General features: G+C 33.9%; 1 protein-coding gene across 5 annotated transcripts in view; it reads left to right on the top strand.

Moving 5' to 3' along the window:
• The window catches only part of SPAG16 (sperm associated antigen 16), a 1,051,960-nt gene that overhangs the window by 67,179 nt on the left and 956,881 nt on the right, over positions 1–27,900 (top strand). For all 5 annotated transcript variants that reach the window (XM_082691166.1, XM_082691165.1, XM_082691169.1 and 2 more), the window contains 2 exons: positions 878–947; positions 7,539–7,645. In XM_082691166.1, coding sequence (XP_082547292.1) covers positions 878–947; positions 7,539–7,645 — 177 coding nt within the window. The remainder of the gene's footprint in view (positions 1–877; positions 948–7,538; positions 7,646–27,900) is intronic.

Below are 27,900 nucleotides of genomic sequence, written 5' to 3'. Positions count from 1 at the left end.
ACTCAGGTATCCCCTACATTTCAGCTTTTATGTAAATCTTATGCTACTCTAAATAAGTATATTTAAAACTTTCATAATCCATTTGACATCCAAAGAATAAATACACATTTTTAACTTTTTTTCTTCCAGCCAGGCATTTCATGAGCACTAATCTATAGGTTACAATTTATTATCTGTTATTTCTATTAATAAAGGAATGTTACTACTCAGTGATAGTAGAAAAATATGTGTATCCGTATATAATTAAACAGATGGTTTTTGTGTTGGTATAATCACATACAGTGAGGGATGAGAGAACTCTTTAAGGTTGAGTTTTTAATTCAAGACTATTGTTCAGGAAATATAGGTAAATTATATGCCACCAAACTAACAAATGTTCTTAATTATAAAACATGTTTAATAAAACAAGGAGTGTGTGTGGGCGGAAAATGAGCTAAGAGTTTCAAGAAAAACAAGTCTCTTCATATTTTACTTCCCAACTAATACTTTCCTCATCTTTTATAAAAAGAAAGATAAATTAAGTTGTTGTGAAGTAATTTCAACAGAGGAGAAACTTCTTTCAAAGTAGAGTACTGAATAATTATCATTCAAAGTGTACAATAAGTATTCTTGATTCAGGAAATGATGCTGTGAAATAAATGTTTCAGATGTTTATTTATAATGGATACCTAATAATCACCCATGGAATTGGATTTAAACTTAAAATTATATTTTTCTTTTGTTGTAATTCATGTTTCAAAAATTTTTGATATGTAGGAATTAATCCTAGAGGTTAATATTTTTATATCTTGCAGTCGATATTTAAACATTGCATTTTGTTTTGTCGTTTTTGGGTCATTTTGTATATAACCGTATATCTTTTGATTTTATTTTTTAGATTTCTGGGCTTCAAGCAACACTGAAGCATATGGAAATAGGACATAATTACCATGCTTCTGAAATTAGAGGTAAAAGTAAAATGTGGTAAAACTAATTTAATATTGGTTGGTGATTTTTAAATCTTATCAGTGCTCCAAATGTTAGAGATACTTAAAAGTGAATAAATGATATGGTAACTATTTCATAAATTAAAATGTTAATGAAAAGATCAAGAGGGAGTATAGATACAGTACTGTACAGATTAATTTTAATATGAGTAAACTATAATGGGAAGACTTCTGTTTCTGGCCATGTTGGAGTATGTGGTACCAGACTAACCTTCATTCAGTAAAAAAAAAAAATCTCTATAAGCTGTCAATAAGGCAGCTACTTTTAGGCATCGGAAAATAGCACAAGTCACAGAAGGCAAGTGACAGAAGGAAAATTTTAAAGTTGAGATCCACCATCACCATGGCTTCGTGCCTGTGGAAATTTCCAAACCAAATTCCATGGAAATGGAGGTCAAGAAGAGCATGCCAGTTCTGATGAACTGAAAAGGCAAAGATCATAGTTGACATTTATCAAAGTGACTAAAATCTGTAGGAAAGTGCACCAGATAAAAGGGGGCTGCAATGAGCAGTGGTCCAGTTTGTGAGGAAGTTTACTGTGAGTTCTTAGTTGGTAGCCAGGCTATACATGTAGACTACCAGAGACTTACTAGAAAGAGAAGATTTTATAGGGTTCAGAGGGGAATGGGGACACTAGAAGTCAGAGATGGGAGACATTGGAGTTCTGTCCATGACTGGAATGGAGAGACCTCATTAACATCTTGGTAACACATATTAACATTTAATATAATCATATTAACATAACATTGTCCTGCCCTATAAAACCAAAAAACAAAGCTTACATAGAATTTCTAGGGAAGGGGAGCATCTGCGTGGCTCAGTGGGTTAAAGCCTCTGGCTTCGGCTCAGGTCATGATCTCAGGGTCCTGGGATCAGGCCCCACATTAGGCTCTCTGCTCAGCAGGGAGCCTGCTTCCCTCCCCCTCTCTGCCTGCCTTTCTGCCTACTTGTGATCTCTTTGTGTGTGTCAAATGAATAAATAAAATCTTAAAAAAAAAAGAATTTCTAGGGAAGACAAATTGGAGTTTGAATCTTGCCAAGTTAGAGAGCCTTGGAAAAAATTTAGGGCTTTGCATGGATCCACTTTAACAAAGCATAAAATTAAGCCTAGAATTTCAAGGTGATCATCAAAAAAATTAAACTGCCTGCTAGAATAAAAATAAATATCCTGTAAAGGAAGGCAGTTGGCCAGAGTCTTTATAATCTATTATCTATACTGTGTAGTATGTAATTAAAATTTTCTGTACATGTTACAGAAACAGGAAAAAGTACCCCACAATCAAGATAAAAATCAGTAAATGGAAACCTATCCTGAGATGGCCCAGGTGTTGAATTTAGCAGATAAAAATGCCAGAGCAGCTATTTTGAATATGACCAAGGACTTAAAGAAAAATATGACATTAATTAAGGAGATAGGGAATCTTAGCAGATACACAGAAACAAAAAAAGGAAGTTGAAATTCTATGACTGAGAAATATGGTAGCTTAAATGAAAATTTTATAGTTCAGAACAGATTGGAGATGGCAGAAATGTCAGTGAATTTGAGACTTCAATTAAAATACAGTCTAAAGTAAGATCTGTGATGTTTTGAAGTGGCTTTTGGTCAAAAGGAATAAATTTTGACAACACAAAAAAATAAATTCTTTTAATTATATAATCCCAAATACCTGAATAAAATGAATTCCTTAAATTCCGGACTGAATAATTTTATGATTTTTATAAACATGCATTCTAGTGCTAGATATGGGACTTGCTGTACCTTTTCCCAAGCTTCTGGTTTAAACATTTGGCTCTGTCGTGTCAGACTGTCTCATCTCCCTGATTGTCTGATCAACTTGGAACCTTACTTAGCCAAGAACTCTAATTTGAAGAGAAGTTGATTTATTGGTGAACTGGTTGTCTCTCATAAATACTGTCATCCTTCATGATATGAATTAACTCCCCCTCCATTTGCTTATTTTAGTTTAATTTTTAAAAACTCTATCAACCTGTCATCCATCCAAAAGTCTACCATTTATTTTAGACAGAGGTTGGTATGGCAGTAGAGATTCTTAAAATTTAATATTATTCACTCTGTACTTAGGGAACAATGAGTTGATCATCATTTACTCTGAATTTTGGGAAAAAGACAAATTAATTGTTATTCAATCCAAATTTAGGGATAAGACAAAAATTGAACTGATTTGGAGTAATCAAATAATTATTAATATACCATATTTTTTATTATCAAAGTGATATGCCTATTTTAGAAATTTTTAAAATAATGAACTTTGGGCACCTGGGTGGCTCAGTGGGTTAAGCCACTGCCTTCGGCTCAGGTCATGATCTCAGGGTCCTGGGATTGAGTCCCGCATCGGGCTCTCTGCTCAGTGGGGAGCCTGCTTCCTCCTCTCTCTCTGCCTACTTGTGATCTCTCTCTGTCAAATTAAAAAATAAATGATAAACTTTATTTTTTTAAATTTTTTAATTTTTTTTAAAGATTTTATTTATTTATTTGACAGAGAGAGATTACAAGTAGGCAGAGAGGCAGGCAGAGAGAGAGGAGGAAGCAGGCTCCCCACTGAGCAGAGAGCCCGATGTGGGACTTGATCCCAGGACCCTGAGATCATGACCTGAGCCGAAGGCAGCGGCCCAACCCACTGAGCCACCCAGGGGCCCCTGATAAACTTTATTTTTAAAATTATCCATAATTGTACTACCCAGAGAGAATATTATTAATACTATAGTACTGAACTTTCTCACCTAAAAAGGTTTTTAATTCTACATTTATTCTTGTATGGTATGTAGAATAATAGAAAAATTCCTTAATGAATTATTATTGATTAGATATTTAAAGGGACAATTTTGTACTATTTTTTTCATTGTTATGAAATATAATATATATCAAATATTTACAAGAAACTAATATTATGTATTTAATATTATGTATTTTGAAACACTTTAATATTATGTATTTTGAGATAAAAGCAGTATTTGTACAAATTACTTAATTTCAAATAAGTTTATCAATATGCTGATTTTGATATGTTTGTGTTATTAACTTATATTACTTTGCGTTCTTATAAGGTCACAGTTTGAAAGCAATAATTCCTATTTCCAAAACAGGTTTAGAAGATATGTATAATTGTATTTTAATATATCTTATAACTTATGATAGAAGATTTTGAATTCAGGATGAACATCTAGAAACTGGAAGTGTTAGATGAAGTGAAAAACAACTGTGAAAGCTGACTTCAGATGTTCATACAGGAAAAAGATGTCATATGGAGTAAAGCAAAGTATTCCATAAGGTTTTTAGCTTAATAAATTACTGCTTTTAAAGTTGGCATTTGTTGCTGCTCAGAATTGCATTATAAGATACCAATTTCATATGACTATATGGAATATATGGCCTAGGTTAGAAAATAAAATTAAAGTAAAAATGGGGGTGCCTGGGTGGCTCAGTGGGTTAAAGCCTCTGCCTTCGGCTCAGGTCATGATCTCAGGGTCCTGGGATTGAGCCCCGCATCAGGCTCTCTGCTCGGCAGGGAGCCTGCTTCTTCCCTCTCTCTCTGCCTGCCTCTCTGCCTACTTGTGATCTCTCTCTATCAAATAAATAAATAAAATAAAATAAATTAAAGTAAAAATAAAGTAATTTTAAAGAAAAACCTCTTCCCCTTTACCTCTATTTGCCTTTTTCCGAATTACAATTAGATATGTGCTTGATTTCCTCATTTTAGCTTACATATGATCTAATCTCTTAGATATTTTCTGTTTAGCCCTCTGGGCCAAATTGTGGATAATCTCTTCAAAACCTTTTTCAATTAAATAATTCTCTTTTCAGCTGGGTTTAATCTGAAGGAGAATTAGTGACTGGCACAATGTAGGTGCTTATGTATTTATTTTGTTAAATCAATATATTCATGCATTTAAAATTTTAGTTTTTATTTATTTTTTATTATTATGTTCAGTTAACCAACACATAGTACAGCATTCGTTGTTGATGTAGTGTTCAATGATTCATCAGTTGCTCATAACACCCCGTGCCCATGCCCATCACTCAGTTGCCCCATCGCCCCCCCGGCCCCCATCCTCAACCCTCAGTTTGTTTCTCTGGAGTCAAGAGTCTCTCATGGTTTGTCTCCCTCTCTGATTTCTTCTCACTCAGTTTTCCCATGCTTTCCCTATTGTCTTCTAGTTTTGCACAGTTTTAATATTTAATGAAGGGCCTGAACATATTCAATGAATGTGTACATACATAAAGAATTGTTAAAGGATGAAATATAGCACTGGAGGTACAATGGACAAAATTTCTATAAATGCAAAAGTGTTTCTTTGATGTTTGATTCATTTCTCTTTAAAAATTATACTTTAAGATGTTGATTGTGCCCAAATAAAATCTGGGAAACTGCACAGCCCCAATCAGTAATATAGGCCTGTCATTAATAAGCATTAGGTGTGATAAACATAAAGATGCTATGATAGAGACATGGAATTCACTAGGATATTACTAAACATTAAGAAGCACTATATGGAATTTGAGAATTATATGCGCTTAACCATGAATGTCGTAGACTTTAATGTCGTAGACTTTAATGTCTGAGCCTCTTATTTGTTCTGTAAATCTTTATGCAAGTGAAAGTGATGTTTATCTGATGGAGAATGGAAATCATGTTTGTACTTGCTACATCAAGAAACAATTGAGAAGTGTTATTTCTCTAATTCCACATGTATTCTGCAATGTTTTTCTCATGTTTTGGTTATAAGTGTTGAATATTTTCTAAAACATGATTAAGTATGAACTTTTGTAATTTCATTTTATTGTGGGAAAATTACATATACTTACAAACCAAGGCTTTCTTAGTTTTTAACTTTGATTTATTATCCTTAGCATTTTGTTTGTTTGCTTCTAGATTTTTATTTCTCTTATGAAGTGGTGCTTAGTCATGTTTTGCATGCTACCTAAGATCTGCTCATGTTCTTATTTTAGAACTACCTGCTGGGGGACGCCTGGGTGGCTCAGTGGGTTAAAGCCTCTGCCTTTGGCTCAAGTCATGATCCCAGGGTCCTGGGATTGAGCCCCGCATCGGGCTGTTTGCTTGGCAGGGATCCTGCTTCCTCCTCTGTCCCTCTGCCTGCCTCTCTGCCTACTTGTGATCTCTGCCTGTCAAATAAATAAATAAAATCTTAAAAAAAAAAAAAAAAGATCTACCTGCTGGAATCCTGGGTTTCTCTACTGCTTTCTCATTGCTTCCCCTATAGATATTATTATATATATTTTTCTTATATATAAAGGAGAACAAAAGGTAGTGACCTTGATGGGGATTTTATGAAATTATACATGCAAATTGTTTAAACCAGTGGCTGTTATGTAGTAAAAAAATCAATGAGGCATAAATGCTAATTATTATTATTTTAAATTATTATCATTATCAGGATGTCACTGTTGGTTGTTGAAAAGGAGATGATAATAAGAGAGAACTAGTAGTGAAAATTTTTCTTAAATGAAAATGTAATTGTTGCCTTTCCCCCACACTTTGACTTCCCAGATGCTGTGGGGCTCTAACTGTTAGCACCATTCAGGGAGGATAGGTAGTCTGGACACCCAAGTGTTTGAAGTCTTCTAAGTACTTTCATGTAGAACTGTGTTATTCAATATTTTGTTTTAGTATTACTGTCAGGGTTATTTTGGACATTTTCTCCTATGTCCGAAACTGGTACTGAATAGGAAAAGTCAGATTGGTAAGAATCTAAATGCCAGCTATATGCTCCCTTGCCTTTATTACCTTAGAATTTTTTAAGAGTGTGGACTCATCAAGAAATTTTTGTGTTTATCTTTTCTCTATTACAAATCTAGTGTTAATTTAGAACATTTAGTTATTTCTTTTATTTCAGAGTTAATCATTATAATTTTAGTAATTATTTGCAATTAGTTTCCTGTTTAGAAATAAAAGAGGAAATAATGTATACCTAAGTAGGTATATGTATGTGGAAGGATGTGTAAAAGAAAGACTTTCCCTGTCACTTTTATTTTTCCCTCAGTTGGTTTTAGTAGGATTGTCCTTTATGTCCAGGAGAGTTTGGAGACTAATGTTACAACCCATTGGAATATTACCTAATGTTTTTCTTTCTGTTTTTCTCAACATTGGGAACCATTAAGAATAATATTTTATTAAAACAACATTCTTTTAAAAATCCATTGTTTATTATCCAATTCCACCTGGGAAGTTTTGTCATTGCTTATCATTCTCTCCTTGACCCTTTTCAACTTTACTTGTATACACATTAAACCTCATGACAGGAATTGGATATAATGTAATGCAAGATTGGCTGCTATGATCTCTAACTGGTTCATCATGCCATTTCACTGACCTTGCAGTAATGACACCCTGAATTTTGGGGAAATAAATTTGATAACTCACTTAAAACATTTTGTCATATTTTAATATTATTAGTTTAATGCATTAAAAATACATGTATCGTTATGACTTTGGCTTTCATATGTTTGACTAAAGTTATATTTATTGTGGAGAAATAGTATAGATACTAAGAATAAATTGTGTTATCTTGTAGTTCCTAATTCTGAAAAAGAAAATGCACCAGAAGGTCCTACTCAGAAAGGTCTTCGTGAAGCCAGGGAAAAAACCAAATGTAAAACAAGGATAAAAGATAATAAAAAGGTATGACTTTTTGTTCTTATTTCCATTAATTCCTGCTTAACTCTCAGATATGCAGATCCATTAATTCCTGCTTAACTCTCAGATATGCAGATCCATGAATTAATATGGAAGAGGAATTTAGAGGTTATATTTTCCAAGCCCCTTGGTTTATAGATAAACATGGAGGTCCTCAAATGTTGACTAATATTTGAGGGACATACTCTTATTGGCGGCAGAGACAACTTAGTGAATCAGTCTGCTACCTACCCCAACTTAATCGCAGGCATGTGTGCTCACTTACTAAGTTTTCTGCTTACTCTTTCCGAAAAAAGTAACTCCCACATCATGCCTTTCTTTTTTCATAGTATAACTTTAAACTTTTCTTAGTTTTCTTTAAAAGTAGAATGGGAAGAATGATGGCCCACTTAAGAATCTCCTTTTATCTGAGTACCTTTGCTTCGCAATCAGGCTGGTATTTAAATACTTACATAATGATGAAAGAAAATGTGGTATTAAAATGTGTGGTCTGAGATCAAAAATGAGGAAGGGAAAAAAGCTCATAAAACTGTAAGAGGTTTAATTTCTTGTTATGAAATTTGCATGAATGTCTATCTGAGGTAATGAATTTTCTTACAAAGTACATGTTGTTACCTTTAAGTTCTAAAATAGCTGATATTTATTTACAAATGAAAATACTTAAATTATAATATTTAGTAGTAGTAATTCTATAAGAACAATAGATTTTTATGAGTTAAAATAATGTAATAAACCTTTCATTTAGCTAATAATATCAATAAAGTTTTTTTCTTCAAAGGTATGCATTAGAATCCAATATTATACATTACATTGAATAAACTACAGACTAAACAAATTTAGGTTATACTTAGGCTTTGGCAATTACTTTCTTAATATTCATATTAGGATTTTACTCTTCCTCTATTACCATTATTAACTTAGGATTTATGGTGTTTGGGGTTGATCTTTTTTTGTCAGCCTGCCTCTAGCTTCCTTGTGCCAGTGGTCTCCCATCAGGATGGATCTTCTGTTCTTGCCACCTTAAAGCTTTCTCACTCCTCTGTTTTTGAGTCTCTGCTGAATGCAAGTAGTGGTTGTGGCTCACTCTCTTGCTGTCATCAAGTAGTTCTTGTTCTCATTTGGGAATAGAAGAACACATAAATCACCTCAAATAAAGAAAAAAACCAGAGTTAAGAATTTTCTGTGTGATGATGGCTATTGTCATTAGGAACATTTTCATCTTCTTATGGCATAGGCATTCTCTTTAAGGTAGCAAGTCATTCTTAGAAATGATTTGTTGATTCATTAAGTGCTTATGGATTATAAAACTTTACATTAGTAATGCAAAGTTGGCTTTTTGTGTGGCAAAAAGCTACTGAAATATAGGATAAACATTTTTAATATTTATGCATAGTATATCTTTTTCAGTGCATTAAAATATTTCACATAATACCTACAACATGATAGAAAAATTTGGGCCTTACAAAAGTGATTAAGTACAGAATAAAGTGAATTCCTCCCCCCTTACCAAGTAATCATTTTTGTTAATATTTATTTTTAAATTTTTTTCCCTGCAAGTTTGTACTTTGACTGACATCTCCCCAATGTCCCCACCCTTCAGCTCCTGGTAATCGCCATTCTACACTTGGCTTCTATGAGTTTTTGCTTTTTTGATTCACACATATAAATGCTATCATATAGTATTTATTTTTCTCTGACATGTTTCATTTAGCATGATATTCTCAGGGCCCATCAGTGTTGTCACAAATGGCAGAATGTCCTTCTGTCTCACAGCTGAATGCTAATCCATTGTGTGTGTGTGTGTGTGTGTGTGTGTGTGTGTGTACACATCACATCTTGTTTATTCATTCATCCATTGACATATGGTTAGTTTCTATATTTTGGCAATTATAAATAATGCTATAATCAAAGGGAATGCAGATATCTTTTGGAGATCTTGTTTTCATTTTTTTTGATCTATATTCAGAAATGGAATTTGTGGACCATATAGTAGTGCTATTTTTATTTTTTTGAGGAACTCTCATACGATTTTCTATAGTGGTGGTACCAGCTTACATTCTCTTCAACAGTGCACAAGGGTTCCCTTTTCTCCACATCCTTATTGACAGTTGTTATGTATTGTCTTTTTGATAATAGCCCTTGTAACAGGTATGAGAGGATATTGCATTGTGGTTTTGATCTCCATTTTTCTGACAATTAATGATGTTAAGAATCTTTACATGTACCTGTTGGCTATTTGAATGTATTCTTTGGAAAATATTTATTTCATTCTTTTGCCCATATTTTAATTGGATTATAGTTTTTTTGTGTTACTGAGCTGTGTGAGTTCTTTATGTATTTAGATATTTATCCTTTATTAGATAGGTGGCTTGCAAATATTTTCTTCTATTCAATACGTCACCTTTTCATTTTGTTGATTGTTTCTTTTGCTGCACAGAGGCTTTTTTGGATATAATCTCATTTGATTTTTGCTTTCATTTCTTGTGCTTTTGGTGTCATATCCAAAAAATTATTGACAAGACCAGGATCAAGAAGTTTTTTTCTCCAGGAGTTTTATGCTGTCAAGTATGATGGTTAATGAGTTTTGAGTTAGTTTTTGTGACTGGTGTAAGACAGGTATACAGTTTAATTTTTCTGTATGTGATTATCCAGTTTTCTTAAAACCATTTATTAAACAGACTGTGCATTCCCCATTGGAATTTCTTGGCTCCCTTGTCAAATGCTAGTTGACAGTGTATATGGGAGTTTATTTTTGCACTCTCTGTTCTGTTCCTTTGGTCTGTGTGTCTGTTTTTATGTCAGTACTAGACTGTTTTGATTACTGTAGCTTTGTAGTATGGTTTGAAAATCAAAAGTGTGATACTACCTCCAGCTTTTTTCTTTTTTCTTGGGATTGCTTTGGCTATTTGGGTTTTGCAGTTTTATACAAATTTTAGGATTTTTAAAAAATTATTTTTATTAACATATAATGTATTATTTGCCCCAGGGGTACAGGTCTGTGGATAGTCAGGCTTACACACTTCACAGCACTCACCATATCACATACTCTCCCCAATGTCCATAACCCAACCACCCTCTCCATAACCCCCACCTCTGCACCCCTCAGTTTGTTTTGTGAGATTAAAACAAAATTTTGGTTTGTCTCCCACCCAATCCCATCTTGTTTCATTTTCTCCTTTGCTGTCTCTCAAGCCCCCATTCTGAGGAATTTGATGGTAAATTCCTCATATAAGGGAGATCATATGATAATTGTCTTTTTCTGATTGACTTATTTTGCTCAGCATAGTATCCTCTGGTTCCATCCATGTCATTGCAAATGGCAAGATTTCATTTCTTTTGATGGCTGCATAGTATTCCATTCTATGTATATATACCACATCTTCTTTATCCATTCATCTGTTGATGTACATCTAGCTTCTTTTCATAGTTTGGGTATTGTGGGCCTTGTTGCTATAAACACTAGGATGCACATGCCCCTTCGGATCACTACATTTGCATCTTTAGGGTTAATTCTAAGGAGTGTGATTGCTGGGTCACAGGTTTGCTCTATTTTCAACTTTTTGAGGAACCTCCATGCTGTTTTCCAGAGTGGCTGCACCAGCTTGCATTCCTACCAACAGTATAAGATGGTTCCTCTTTCTCCTCATCCTCTCCAACATCTGTCATTTCCTGACTTGTTAATTCTAGCCATTCTGTCTGGTGTGAGGGGATATCTCATTGTGGTTTTGATTTGTATTTCCCTGATGCTGAGTGATGTTGAGCATTTTTTCACGTGTCTGTTGGCCATCTGGATGTCTTCTTTGCACAAATACCTGTTCATGGCTTCTGCCCTTTTCTTGATTGGATTATTGGTTCTTTGGGTGTTGAGTTTGGTAAGCTCTTTACAGATTTTGGATATTAGCCCTTTATCTGATATGTCATTTGCAAATATCTTCTCCCATTCTGTCAGTTGTCTTTTGGTTTTGCTCACTGTTTCCTTTGCTGTACAAAAGCTTTTAATCTTGATGAAGTCCCGGTAATTCATTTTTGGCCTTGCATCCCTTGCCTTTGGCGATGTTTCTTGGAAGAAGTTGCTAAGGCTGAGGTCTAAGAGGTTGCTGCTTGTGTTCTCTTCAAGGATTTTGATGGATTCCCATCTCACGTTGAGGTCCTTCATCCATTTTGAGTCTGTTTTCATGTGTGGTGTAAGGAAATGATAGGGTTTCATTCTTCTGCATTGGCCTGTCCAATTTTCCCAACACCATTTGTTGAAGAGATGGTCTTTTTTCCTTTGGGCAATGTTTAGTAGGATGCTCTTTAGCTTCCATGTATTTGAGTCCTTTCCAGTTTTCCTCTTGTGATTGAGTTCTAGTTTCAGAATGTTGTGGTCTGAAAATATGCAGGCAATGATCCCAAGCTTTGGTACTGGTTGAGACATGATTTGTAACCCAGGATGTGGTCTATTCTGGAGAATGTTCCATGTGGACTAGAGAAGAATGTGCATTCTGTTACTTTGGGATGGAATGTCCTGAATATACCTGTGATGTCCATCTGGTCCAGTGTGTCATTTAAAGCCTTAATTTCCTTGCTGATCTTTGGTTTAGGTGACCTCTCCATTTAAGCAAGGGGGGTGTTAAATTCTCCTACTAGTATTGTATTATTGTTGATGTGTTTCTTTGATTTTGTTATTAATTGGTGTATATAATTGGCTGGTCCCATGTTAGGGGCATAGATATTTAAAATTGTTAGATCTTCTTGTTGGACAGACCCTTTAAGTATGATAGAGTGACCTTCCTCATCTCTTAGTATAGTCTTTGGCTTAAAACCTAATTGATCTGATATGACAATTGCCACCCCAGTTTTGTTTTGTTTGTTTGTTTGTTTTGATGTCCATGAGCATGGTAAATTGTTTTCTACCCCCTCACTTTAAATCTGGTGGTGTCTTTGGCTCTAAAATGATTTTTTTGCAGACAGTATATCAATAGGTCTTGTTTTTTTATACATTCTGATACCCTGTGTCTTTTGATTGTGGGCATTTAGCCCATTTACATTCAGGGGAACTATTGGAAGATATGAATTTAGTGCCATTGTATGGCTGTAAAGTGAGTGTTACTATATATTGTCTCTGTTCCTTTCTGGTCTGTTACTTTTAGGGTCTCTCTTTGCTGAGAGGACCCCTTCCAGTATTTCCTGTAGGGCTGGTTTGGTGTTTACAATTTCTTTTAGTTTTGGTTTGTCCTGTAAGCTTTTTATCTCTTCTTCTATTTTCATTGACAACCTAGGTAGATATAGAATTCTTGCCTGCATATTTTTCTCATTTAGTTCTTTGAATATATCATGCCAGTTCTTTCTGGCCGGACAGGGTCTCTGTGGATAGGTCTGCTGCCATTCTAATATTCCTACCATTGTATGTTACAGACCTCTTGTACCAAGCTCCTTTCAGGGTTTCTCTTCGTCTCCAAGACCTATAAGTTTTACTATTAGATGACAGGCCATTGACCCATTTTTATTGATTTTGAGGGGGGTTCTCTGTGCCTCCTGGGTTTTTTTTTTTTAACTTGTTTCCTTCCACAAATTAGGGAAGTTCTGGGGTATAATTTGCTCCAATATACCTTTTGCCTCTTTCTTTATTCTTCTTCTTGGATCCCAATTATTCTAATATTGTTTCATCTTATGGTATCGCTTATCTCTCGAATTTTACCCTCGTGGTCCAATAGTTGTTTATCTCTCTTTTTCTCAACTTTTTATTCTCCCTCATTTTGTCTTCTATATCATTAATTCTCTCTTCTGCCCCATTTATCTTAAGCAGTAAGAGCCTCCAGTTTTGAGTGCATCTCATTAATAGCTTTTTGATTTGAACTTGGTTAGATTTTAGTTCTTTTATTTCTCCAGAAAGGGATTCTATAGTATCTTCCATGCTTTTTTGGAACCCAGCTAGCACCCTGATAATCATCATTCTGAATTCTAGGTCTGACATATTACTAATGTCTGTATTGATTATGTCCCTAGCATTTGGTACTGCCTCTTGTTCTTTTTTTGAGGTGATATTTTCTGCCTTGCCATTTTGTCCAGAGAAGAATAGATCGATGAGAGAACAAAACACTAAAAGGTTAATGATGATCCTATAAAAATATACACTAATTAAATCAGAAGAGACCTGAAACTTAGGGGAGAAGAAAGAAAAAAATAATATGATTAGACTGGTGGGTAGAACAGAGCCACATGCTTGATTTTGGTTGTATTTTGATCTGTTAGAAGAAACTGCCTTCCAAAAGAAAAAGAAAGAAAAACTTATAGGTATACAAAATACAAAAATAAGGGTAAACATGATGAAGCAATGTTATATGAATGTGAAGATGAAAATTAAAAAAGATTTTAAAATAAAGAATTGATAAGATAAGCTGTTGGTTGAATAAAGAAAAATAAAAGAATGTGATCAGGGGAGACTAGAACAAAGCTATTCTCTAGACTTAGAGTATGTTTTGATCTGTTAGAAGAAACTGTATCTCAAAATTTTAAAGAATGAGAAGCTTATATGTATACAAAAAAATAAGGTTGAATACAATGAAGAGTTTGAATATGAGTATGAAAATGAAAATTAAAAAAGATTTTTAAAAGGTATTGATAAGATGAAATAGGTTAAAATAGGAAAGAGGAAAATTTTAAAAAATAATGAAAATTTAAGAAATTTAACTTTGAAAGACTAAAAAATCATGGCAAAATAAGCTATGAATTCTCTGTGTTGTAGTCCTCTAGCACTGTTATTTGACAGTTCTCATTGATTGGTAAACTTCATCTTTTCTGGATGTTCTTGCTGATCTTTTGTGGAATGGCCTTGTTGTATTGATTCTCAGATGTCTTTGCCTGAGGTGGAAATTCACTGCCCTTGTTGGGGCCAGGGTAACAATCTGCTCGGGGTTTCTCTCAATAGCTTTTTTTCCCTGAAAGCTTTCTGTACAGATTTGAAGTATGAGAATGAAGATCCGACCTTCCAATCTCTGGCCCCAGAAGAGTCAAGAGCTCCCCCGCAGTGAATCTTCAGGGAAAAGCATTCAGTCATTGCTGTCTCCCTGGTATCTGGCTGAACTCTGAGCTCACCTAGCCTGTGACAGAGTGTTTCTATCTCTGGCATGTGGCCCTTTTTTAAGTCTCCAAACCCAGCAGATTCCTGAAGTGTGCTTTCATGCTACTAGTCCTGGTTTGGGGGGCGGTGTTCTCCCCAGATCTTCCACTTGTGGGGTCCCTGCTCAAAAGTAGTGGCCCGACTTTGCCTCAGATTATGGTTTATGACAACCCCAAGCTGAAAACCCTCTTCTTAGCTCTGTTGTTGCCCCTGGTTTCCCATTCTGATACCTGGGAGCTGTGCCACACTCAGGCATGCCCAGTCTTTCTGTGACTCCTGAACATCTTGAGACTACACTGACCCAGCCAGTATTTCACTCCCCATTGAGCCAATGGCGTGACATCCCTCCATGGAGCAGACTTCTAAAAGTTCTGATTTTGTGCTCTGCTGCTCTACTGCTTGCTGGGTGCTGGCCCCTGCCCCCGTGGTCTCTTTACATTTATTGGCTTGAATTCACTTCTTCGCACATCCTACCTTCTAGAAAGTGGTCAATTTTCTTTTCGTAGAACTAGAGCTTTTTTTCTCTTTGATCTCCTGTTGAGTTTGTAGGTGTTTGGAATGGTTTGGTAACTATCTAGCTGAATTCCTGGGACCAGACGGAATTTAGGTCTACTACTCCTCTGCCATTTTGCTCACCACCCCTCCAACTGAAACCAGGAAACTTCTTGGACCACAGAATAAATTAATTTTCTCCATAAAATCTGTGTTAGAGTTGGTTTTCCCAAAGTGAATTTCCTAACTTATAATAACTTCTTTGCTGATGATTTCCAGACATTCATATTACTGTATCATAGCTTTATGGTAATAATTTAGCTATAGGAATTTCCCTTTTGAATTACTACCATTACCTCGAGACTAATATGACTTAATTTACAAAACTCATCTTGTTTCCCAAATAGGCTAATTTCTTCATTTTTGAAATGGCTTCTAATAGTATCCACATTCTACAGTTCATTCAGTTCTATTATGGCATCATCTTTGATCCTGTCCTTATGGTGTCTTCCACTGTTTCATTAGTGTTAGTCTCACATTACTTGACAAGTTCTGAGTTTTATATGGGGATGGAGGTGGGGAGTTGAGAACTAGAAATTAAAATCTTATTGGAAAGAGTCTAAGAAATTTATCTAGAAGTTTGACTAGGGGAACAAATTTACTTAATTTAAATGTTTATTTTGGTTGGATTTGGGGGATCTGATGGAGGTTATGAGAGACTTCTTTTAAAACCACCCCAAACTAATCAATTTCATTGCTTCTTTTTCCTTTTAGTTTTCCTTCCCACTCTTCTAAAACTAGTCTTCATGGATTATCTTAGCAGCCTTCTAGATTGTCCTCCAGTAGTCTGTTCTGTGTCGCATGAAATATTTCTTTCTGAAGCTTGCCACTTACTATATACTGGTCTTCTTTAGACAATTGTACTTTTTTACTTCTTAAACTAGTTAAGTATTTGGCTTCCTGATATGCCATATTAATTACCTTATATAGTTCTTTAAAATTGTAAAAATTACTTCTGTAAAGTTGAGTTAATATGAGATTTATTTGGGGCACCTGGCTGGCTCAATCATTGGAGCCTGTGAAACTTAATCTCTGGGTTGTGAGTTCTAGTCCCACATTGGGTATTAAGATTACTTATATAAAGATTACTTACAAATAAAATCTTTTAAAAAATGAGATGATATTTTAGAGCTTATTCTTATAGTTTAATACAATTTCTTTTTGAATTAAGGAAACAATTTGAGTCAATACTAGGAAAGCAGTTTTCTCTTGTCTTTTAAAAAGTAAATAGTTACTAATATAGTCAATGGGTTAGTTTTTATAAAGATAGCTATATAGTATAAAATAATTTCCTTCTATCTATGAAATATATTTTACTCCAAAAGAATTAAGAGCCATTTTACAATTAATTGGATACTTTGCAAACACATAAGTCACAGTTAAGAGAAAAATTACTATTTTACTGAGACTTCGAATGATTATTATACATGTAAAACTTTCAATGTGTCAAAGTACTTATTAAAGAGAAGCATAATGGAACAATTCTATGTAGATTTTAATAGTTTTGAAAAGTAATATTTATGTGTAGAATTTATTTTTCATTGTAGAATGAAAAACAGAGTTGTATGATATCTACTAAAGTTGAAATCTGTTGTTTTAATGACTTCCTGAAGCTCACAAATACAATTTTTATATATTATAATTTTTACATATCAAAAACTTACTACTTACCTTGTGTCTTGAATTATGTATTCAGTGATCATGCAGGAAAAATGAAAAATAAAACAAAACAAAAATAATACAATTTAAGTATTTTAAGAAAGTGAGGAGTAAATTAAGAAAGATCAGAGACTGCTACCTTGCTCCCTCTACCTTTTTACTACCTGATTTAGTGCTTATTCACTTTTGGATTGGAGTATAGACATTTTTTTCTAAATGAAAAAATCCTATTTAGGTTATTATGCTTCTACATTAAAAAGGATCTATGTTTTTGCTGGAAACCCTGTTTCAAGGTATTTCAAAGATATTATGAAAAACATAAATATTCTTCAGAAGGATAAGAACAGAGGTTATGCTGAAGAGGATATATAAACATTACAATACATACAATAAGATTTTAAAATATTTTATAACTTTAATGTTCAAAGTTAAGAGAAATTCTTGTTATATTTTGGAAAATAGTCATATTATCTTCTTATTTAAAGAAATTTAAACATTTTATTGAAGGAGTAATTTGAAAGCCTTTGCTAAAATTTTTTAGATTATTTACCTTGGCAACAGCTGATTTAGCCACACTTATTTCAAGCTTATTACAAAAAAATATCTTTAGGTAAAGCTTAACTGTTTCCATTAAAATAGCTTTTAATTTGTTAATATTTTATTACCTCATTCTTTAATCATTTAATTTTATAAGTTTGTTAATCAATAATACATGTTATATATGAATAGCTTTTCACAACTTAGGTTATACTACCAAATGCAGCTATTAAACTACTTTCTTATAAGATATGAATGAGTTTTCATATTTTCCTATTTATCTTAACTTCTTTTACATCTTCAGAAATGAGAGATCTATCTATCTATATATATTTTGTTAAGGGAACAAAAGAGATATTTTTTAGCCTTAATTTAGTACTTTCATAACTATCCTCATACAAGTTAACTACTATAATGCTTTTTTCTTCAGCATGGCATCTATTAACATAGTGTAACATATACTTTGGCAGAAATGTTTTATATTATGAGTTACTTTGAAGCCTAATCTGTATCTGAAATTCAGGTCTACCATTATATTACTTGTACAAGCCTGGGCTAATTACTTAACTTCTTTGTTTCCATCTCCGTAAACTGGGAAGAATACTATGTGCATCAAAGGGTTTTTGTTATGATGCAATAATATAATATGTGTAATATAGCTAGCACAGCACCTATTACAAAGTTGATACTTATAAAAATATAATGTTTTGGTAGAAAATATTATTTACCAAAGGTAAATATTATTTACTAAAATATTATTTACCAAATAAAATATTATTTACCAAAGGTAAATAATATTTAGTAGTTAATACTGTTTTACTCTTTATTTTAAATATGATGTTGGTAACTCTGAATAGAAGTCTGTTAAAGACTTCCAAATTCATTCCTTTTAAACATTTTTCTCACTTCATTATATAATGACTGGAATAATTTTGCAGTGGCTTTCTATGATTATCAGTGTGGTTTTCCTAATTCAGATTATATACAGAGATATGGACATCAGAGCATGATGATGGCTAGTTCTGATCTGTTGTTTGCATATTTCCTGTTACATGTTTGAAAGTGCTGGTATAGCCATCAAGATTGTACACAACTCTCAATTTCTTTAGAGGATATTTTGTATTTTGATTCACTTAGTTAAAAAATGATCTTAATTGATCTTTATCATGATATCCATCAATGATTATATAAAATAGACTACAGTTTATTAAATATAATGATAAATGTTAAAAGGATAGAAAGGGTTTGTTTAGCTCTAATATGACATTGTATCTCATCTTGTGTTAGTCCACACTGGGCATGCTAATGGTGCACTTCAAGAGCGGTTAGATGCACTTACATGCAGGTATTTTGTATTAATTAGAGTAAGTCTAGTTGCATTTTGTATAGTATTCTTGAATATTGCTATACAGTAGACATTGTTATTTTTTTTGCCTAAGCATCATTTTGACTCTAGCATTAATCAAGGATCTGGTTGACATTTTGCTAGTAATTGTGAATCTTACATTAGGATGTTAAATTAATTTATCAGACATAAAGTTGCTAAAAAAGTTGCATTTTCTTTAGAGTTTGAAAATGCGGGAGGTATTAAAAATTCTATAACTATGTGCAAATGGGATTTTAAATGCCTATAACTTGATACTTTTGAATGTCTTCAGCAGTTGAAATAATTCGTTAAAAATGACTGAGGAAATATATTAATCAAAATATTTATTCATAATACATGCCATGTTAAATACATAAGGATTAAGACAACTTTATAATTCTGAGTAGAAAATCAAATAAATAGGAATACATTATTGCTAAATATATTCTGTTTATTTAAGTAGAAATAAATATGAATCAGAATAAAAGCAATTAAGAAATACTAATTATTCTTGGGTTTTTAACTATACTTTTTATTTTGAATTATGCATAAACATGGACCATTTAGAAAATACAAAAATGAGATTGCAATGAAAACATGCTCAGGATTTTACATTTTGTAAACTTCAGACAATATCTGTATTGTCTATATTTAAAAGTAATACTTTATGAAGAACTGTGTATTTATGGATTAAATATCCCACAACTAAAAGAAAAAATATGTTAAAGTAATATTTATTTAATTTAAATATATTATGTGTATATTTGGTTATAAATATATGCTATTATATGTTTATATATGTAATTATATATTATAAATATATATAAATAACACACACTATTAGTCTTCTGCAACTTGGTTTTTTTTTTAAATTTTTTATTTTTTATAAACATATATTTTTATCCCCAGGGGTACAGGTCTGTGAATCACCAGGTTTACACACTTCACAGCACTCACCAAAGCACATACCCTCCCCAATGTCCATAACCCCACCCCCTTTCTCCCAACCCCCCTCCCCCCAGCAACCCTCAGTTTGTTTTGTGAGATTAAGAGTCACTTATGGTTTGTCTCCCTCCCAATTCCATCTTGTTTCATTGATTCTTCTTCTACCCACTTAAGCCCCCATGTTGCATCACCACTTCCTCATATCAGGGAGATCATATGATAGTTGTCTTTCTGCGCTTGACTTATTTCGTTAAGCATAATACGCTCTAGTTCCATCCATGTTGTCGCAAATGGCAAGATTTCATTTCTTTTGATGGCTGCATAGTATTCCATTGTGTATATATACCCATCTTCTTTATCCATTCATCTGTTGATGGACATCTAGGTTCTTTTCATAGTTTGGCTATTGTGGACATTGCTGCTATAAACATTCGGGTGCACGTGCCCCTTTGGATCACTACGTTGGTATCTTTAGGGTAAATACCCAATAGTGCAATTGCTGGGTCATAGGCAGTTCTATTTTCAACATTTTGAGGAACCTCCATGCTGTTTTCCAGAGTGGCTGCACCAGCTTGCATTCCCACCAACAGTGTAGGAGGGTTCCCTTTTCTCCGCATCCTCGCCAGCATCTGTCATTTCGTGACTTGTTGATTTTAGCCATTCTGACTGGTGTGAGGTGATATCTCATTGGGGTTTTGATTTGTATTTCCCTGATGCCAAGTGATATGGAGCACTTTTTCATGTGTCTGTTGGCCATCTGGATGTCTTCTTTGCAGAAATGTCTGTTCATTTCCTCTGCCCATTTCTTGATTAGATTATTTGTTCTTTCAGTGAAACTTGGTTTTTTATTTGGTATTTGTTTCTAAGATTCTTCCATGTTGCCATATGTAGCTGTATTTTGTTCCACAATATTTACTTTTCTGTCCTATTATTAACACCTATTATTAACCATCCTATTAAATTTGTTTCTAAAGTCTTGGTCTAATAAATAATGCTTCCATGAATATTCTTATATATCTCTAGTGCCTGTATAGAAGACTTTCTGTTGGATACTAATATAGGAATGGAATTGCTGTGTTATTAGGGATGAGGATTTTACTGTAAGTGTCATATTCTTTTCCAAATAAGTTGAACATATTAACAAACCCACACACAGAGTTTCTATTACTCTTTGCTTTCCAGCACTTGGTATTGCCAATGTTCTTAATTTTGTCAATCTAATTAGTAAAATACATTACCTATTGGGTCTTAATTTTTCTTATTAATAGTTAAGTTGAATATGCTCTCTATTCTTTATGGGCTCTTCATAAATTTAATAGTTAAATCAATTTATCAGACATAAAGTTGCTAAAAAGGAAATAAGTTTTGCATTTTCTTTAGAGTTTGAAAATGTGGGAGGTATTAAAAATTCTATAACCACGTGCAAATGGGAATTTTAATGCCTATAACTTGATAATTTTGAATGTCATCAGTTGAAATAATTCATTAAAAATCTCTGAGGAAATATATTAATCAAAATATTTATTCATAATACATAATATTTTATTCAAAATAAATAGTATAATTAAAAGCCTAAGAATAATTAGTATTTCTTGTTTTTATTCTGATTCATATTTATTTCTATTTATATAAACAATATATTTAGCAATAATGTATTCCTATTTATTTTATTTTCTACTCAGATTTATGAAGTTAGCTTCTGTGAAATGTCATGTCATAAATTTTGACTTCTTCAAGTAGGTAGTTGCTCTTTTTAAGTATATTTGCAATATTTCTTAGATAATAATTCCTTAGATAATAGTTCCTTGACCAGTCATATGAATGCAGCTATCTTGTCCCAGATGATGACTTGTATTTATTTCTTCATTGTGCTTTTTAGTAACTAGTTCTTCATTTTGCCATGCTTTATATCTTAAATATATGCAATTTTATTAAAAAAAACCCACAAAGTTCTTTATTTTAATGTAGTCAAATTTACTAATACTTTCTTTTATGGAAGAATTATTGACAATGCTTAAGAGATCCTTTCCTATCCCAAGGTCAGAATTCTGTGCTTGTATGTTTCTTTTATTTCCATATTGTTTATTTTTTCCCTTTATGAGATATTTTAGTGTATAATTACTCAACACATAGACACTCTATTATATTACCACAATATAATTATTTAAATCAAGAATTCAATATTTAGGGGTGCCTGGGTGATGTCGATGGTTAAGTGTCAGACTCTTGGTTTTGGCTCAGGCTGTAATCTCATGGTTGTGAAATAGAGCCCTGCATGGAGGTCAGTCTCCACACTCAGCATGGAGTCTGCTTGAGATTTTCTCCCTGTCCCTCTGCCCCTCCCACTCATGTTCTCTTTCTAGAATAAATAAATCTTTAAAAAATTAAAATTTATACCATACTATGATTTGATCTATAGAATTTATTTAAATTTAACTGTTCCACCAATATCTCTGTAATTTTTTTAGACTAACCTTTTTATTTTGAGATAGTTGTAGAATTGTGTGCACTTTTAAGAAATAATGAAGAGATCCTGTACACTTTTCTATAGCTTTCTTCCAGTGGTAACATCTTGAAAAAACAAAATATAATATCACGATCTGGATATGGACATTGATACAATCAAAGTATGGGACAATTCCACCACCACAAGGTTCTTGGTGTTGCCCTTTTATAATCATACTGTTTCCCTCCACCTTACTCCTCTAATTCCCAACCGTAGACAACTGCTAATGTGTTCTTTATCTTTAAACTTTTGTCATTTCAAGTTTGTTATTTAAATGTAATCATATGGCATTTTACTTTTGGGAGTTGACTTTTACACTCACTGTAATTCCATTGAGATTCATCCAAGCTATTGCATAGATCAATATTTTTTCCTTTCTTTATTGCTGAGTAGATACTAATTCTTTTAAAAATATTTGGCAGAATTCTATAATGAAACCATCTGGAGGTGCCTGGGTGGCTCAGTCAGTTAAACATCCCACTCTGGGACGCCTGGGTGGCTCAGTGGGTTAAGCCACTGCCTTTGGCTCAGGTCATGATCTCAGGGTCCTGGGATCGAGTCCCACATCCTGCTCTCTGCTCAGCAGGGAGCCTGCTTCCTCCTCTCTCTCTCTCTGTCTGCCTTTCTGCCTACTTGTGATCTCTCTCTGTCAAATAAATAAATAAAATCTTTAAAAAAAAAATCCTACTCTGGATTTTTGGCTCATGTCAGGGTGGTGATGGAGCCCTGTGTTGGGCTCTGAACTCAATGTGGAGTCTGCTTGTCCCACTCCCTCTATTCTTCCCTCTGCTTAAGCTCTCTCCTCTGCCTCTCTTTCTCTGTCAAGTAAATAAATGAAATCTTTAGAAATCTTTTAAAAAATTACCTAGTCATGAGAATTTCTTTTAATTATAAATTCACTTTTTTTGCTAGTTTTAGGACCTCAGATTATTTAATTTTAATTGCATTTTGGTAGTTTGTGTTTTTTGAGAAATTGGTCCTTTCTAAATTGCTAAATTTATACTCAGCATTAAGTTCTTTAGTCCTCTATTATACTTTTAATGACTACAGTATATATATTGGTATTCTCTGTTCCATTCTTTTCTTTCTTTCTTTTTTTTTTTTTAAATTTCAGCGTAACAGAATTCATTGTTTTTGTACCACACCCAGTGCTTCATGCAATCCGTGCCCTCCTTTTTTTTTTTTTTTTTTAAAGATTTTATTTATTTATTTGACAGAGAGAAATCACAAGTAGACGGAGAGGCAGGCAGAGAGAGAGGAAGGGAAGCAGGCTCCCTGCTGAGCAGAGAGCCCGATGCGGGACTCGATCCCAGGACCCTGAGATCATGACCTGAGCCGAAGGCAGCGGCTTAACCCACTGAGCCACCCAGGCGCCCAATCCGTGCCCTCCTTAATACCCACCACCTGGCTCCCCCAACCTCCCACCCCACGCCCCTTCAAAACCCTCAGGTGGTTTTTCAGAGTCCATAGTCTCTCATGGTTCACCTCTCCTTCCAATTTCCCTCAACTCCCTTCTCATCTCTGTTCTATTCTTGATATTATTTGTGTCTTCTCCCTTTTTATTTTTGTCAATCTTTGTAGATAAGAGTTTTATCAATTTTACTAACTTCTTTAAAAAAAATTTTTATTTCCTGATTTTCTGAATTAATTTTCTATATTCAATTTCAATGATTTCTGCTATCTTTATTATTTCCTTTGTTATTTTTCTAGCTTTGAGTTTCATAGTGCTTTCTTGAGGTAAAAACTTAGATTAGTGATTCCAGACATTTCCTCTTATGTAATGTAAGCTTATAGTGCTATAAATTTCCCTCTCAGCTGCCTTAGCTATATCTTACATATTTTGATATGTTGCACTTTCATTTTTGTTCAGTTCTGTATATTTTTCTTTTTATTTCCTTTGAGATTTTTTCTTAGACCTATGGATTACTTAGAAGCATGTTGTATAATCTCTGTGGACTTAAAATATTTTACTTTATATATTTTTACTATTGATTTCTGGTTTGATTTGATCATGATCAGAGAACATATTGTCTTTTTAAATTTGGTTAGGGGTTGGACCTGTATCATCTTCTTTTCTTTGGGTGGGAGGTAGTAAAATATCCTGCTGCACACTTTTTTTCTAATCTTGGTATCTCTAACCAGTTTATCTTCTTATTTTACCTCTTTGGAGTTCCACTTTGGTTTTCTTGCATTATTTCAGGATTTATAGTTGTACCTTGTAGGTAAAAATAGGAAGAGAGATGAATCTATAAAGTCTAGTTTGGACTGGACATCTCTTCATAAAATTTTGCTTCCCAATTTAAAATATTTAATTACTTTGAAATCAATTATTTAAAATTGTGGAATGAAGCAGGAATCTATTTTTTTGTTGTTTCATTAAGAAAATTGTTTGTCCTAGCACAATTTATCATATGGTTTTTCTTTTTGCCCAGTGGTCTGCAGTATTAACTCTGTCATTTAACTAGGTTCTATGAGTTTCTAGATATATGTGGCTTTCTTTATATTATGTTTAATTGTTTACTCCAGTGCAATTTCTATGCTTTTAGTTATTATACTTTTTAATAAGTTTGGATATATCTTAGAGCAGTTTTCTCAACCTTATTTATGTTCTTCAGAAGCACTTTGTTATTCTGTAATTCTCTGTATATTTTAAAATAGACTTGTCAAATTTCTAAAAAAAATTCTAAGGACTTTTAAATAGCTTAGGTTTTATAGATCAATGTAATGATAATTAGCATCTTTTGGTATGGAGTGTTTTGATGCATTAATGAACATGGTTTATCTCCCCATATATTCAGATTTTCTTTAATATCTTTTAGTAACATTTTTATAATTTCATTCAGATCTCGTACATGTTTTTGTTAAATGTAATTCCAAGTGCCTTATAATTTTTGCTATTATAAATGATATTTACAAGTAGTTAAATAACCTGTTCCTTTGTTGGCTTTGAGGCTTTCTTCAACAGAAATCAGGAAGGAGCCTCTGAGCTCAGTGCAAGATACACCTTCTGTCCGACTCCACACCTCCTCTATCAGCAGGAGTGGAGAGGGAACTCTCAACCCTGGAGTAAGACCACACCTCTGCAGGACACCATTGGCAGGAGACAACAGAGTGCCCAAGTATGCAGAATAAGACCACCCACCTACAGGACATGCTTTTGTCAGCAGGAGCCAAACGGGAGATTCTGAGCAACACATGTTCTTGGCCTGCCCAACCTTAATGTCTTTCTTTGACACTCATACCTTGTATCTATCATGTTTAGTGTTTATAAGGAGTTCAGGACTCTCAGTTCATTTGCTCCAGAATTCTAACTCTCCCTGCATTTTCTTATATCACTTTTTCTTTTTTTTTCTTTTTTTTTTTTTTAAAATTTATTTGACAGAGAGAGATCACAAGTAGGCAGAAAGGCAGGCAGAGAGAGACGGGAGGAAGGAGGCTCCCCGCGGAGCAGAAAGCCCAATGCCGGGCTTGATCCCAGGACCCTGGGATCATGACCTGAGCCGAAGGCAGAGGCTTTAACCCACTGAGCCACCCAGGCGCCCCTATCACTTTTTCTGACTCAATCTCTCTTCCTGACTCCTGAAACTTTTTCTCTGTACTGTTTGCAACTCAAGATTACTGGCCAGCAAATCCTCTATATTTTTAACTAATACTGTGAATGTTACCTTCCCCTTCTGTGCTAATGGAAATCTAGCTTTTCCCTAGTTATTGTTTTTCCTGAAGCCAGTGGATGCTAGTAAATATTTAATAGTTCTTTGGAAGAAGAAACAAACAAAAATCCCCTTGATTTGTTGTTTTTTCCAGTCTCTGTGCTATAAATGCATCAGAGTTATTCATCTTCCATCATAATTTGCCAAATGTGGAATTGGAAATTGATGTCCACAGTCAGCAATTATAAACCAATATAAGCTAGGGGTGCCTAGATGAGCAGTGGGTTAAGTGTCTGACTCTGAGTTTGAGCTCAGATAATGATCTCAGTGTCCTGGGATCCAGCCCCACAATGGGCTTCACACTCAGCAGGAGTCTGCTTGGGATTCTTTCTCTCCCTCTCCCTCTGCCCCTCCTGCTCGTGTTCTCTCTCTCTCTCTTTCTCTCTGTCTCAAATAAATAAATAAATCTTTTAAAAAATAAGCCAGTATGAGCCAACTCCAGGTCACCCTGTTCTGTAGCATTCTTAAGAGTACTGTTGAGTACTAAGAGTATGGTTGAGTATTTTACTCAACCATAACATTGGATGTGGAATTAAGATAAATGTCCCCTCTGCTTCTCATTCCTGCTTTCAAGTCCCTTTCTCCACTTTCCTTCATAAATACAATCTACCTTGACTCTCATATCATCAGATTATCCTATTCACTGTAACTTTTAATACAGGCACTTTCTCTCTCTCTCTTTTTTTTTTTTTTTGCTAAATTAAAAAAAATCCCTGTGACATTGTCACTTTCTTAAAAATGATTTCTGCTGTAATTTTTCATGATTTTTAATTCTTCATAACCCAGGACTTTCAATTCCTTGGTAGCCTCTGTTTTAGTGATCCTATTACATTCTCAGTCATTCACTTTCTGGTTATTTCCTAGACCTTGATATTGGAGGTAGATTTCATAATTTTTCATTACTTTTGCTTTGAACTTTTGTTTGAACTTCATCTCTCCAACTTCTGCATGTTGAGGTGTTCTAGAGCTCAATTCTAGGATCTCTTCTGTTTGCCATCACCACTCCATAGGTGATCTCATCTAGTCTCATGGTTTTAAATTACCTATATGTTAACAACTCCTTAATTCATATCTTATGCTGAGCTCTCTTTCTGAACTCTAGTTTTGTATGTCCAGCTGCATGTTTGACACATGCAGTTAGCTGTCAGTTCTCCACTAAAGCTCTGTCTTTAGGAGTTTTCTCCATCTTAATTAGTGGAAATTTCATTCCTCTAATTACTTAGCCAGAGAACTCTGGAGTTATCCTTGAGTCATTTCTCTCTCACACAATTGACATCAGATATGAAAAGAAATTATTTTGGGTCTATCTTTGAAAATGTCCACACTTCATCTTTCCTGGCTGCTAACACTGTTGGTCTGTTCTTGAATTTTTGTTTCCATCATCTCTAGTTTGGATTATTGCAGTAGTGTTTTAACTGCTCTCTCTCCTTTGTCTTCATTTTCTTTTAGTCATCTTGGAACACAGCAGCCAGAGTGATTCTTTTAAAACATAAGCCTGTCCATAACATTTGTCTGCTTAAAATTTTCTAGTGGCGTTCTATCTTAAGTGAAGTTGTTATGGCCTCTGTTGGTCTACATGATGTGGCCTTGTTTTAACTCTCTGATCTCATTTCCTGCTATTCTTCCATCTTCGGCTCAACTGTGGCCACACTACCCACCTACCTGTTTGTAGAACACTCTATACATGCCCCTGCCTTTAGGCTTTTTACCTGAGGTTTCCTCTGCCTGCATTCTTCTCTCAGATACCCAAATAGCTTGTCCCCTCATTTTCTTTAAAGCTTTAGTCAAATATCTCTTTATAAAGAGACTGCCTATAGCCACCCAATCTAAACTTTTCTAATCTAAATTTTAATTCCACCCTTC

Source organism: Mustela nivalis, assembly GCF_964662115.1.
Source record: "Mustela nivalis genome assembly, chromosome: 11".
Lineage (NCBI taxonomy): Eukaryota > Metazoa > Chordata > Mammalia > Carnivora > Mustelidae > Mustela > Mustela nivalis.
The sequence above is the reverse complement of the archived record's forward strand: the minus strand, read 5'-3'. Positions and strand labels throughout refer to the sequence as shown.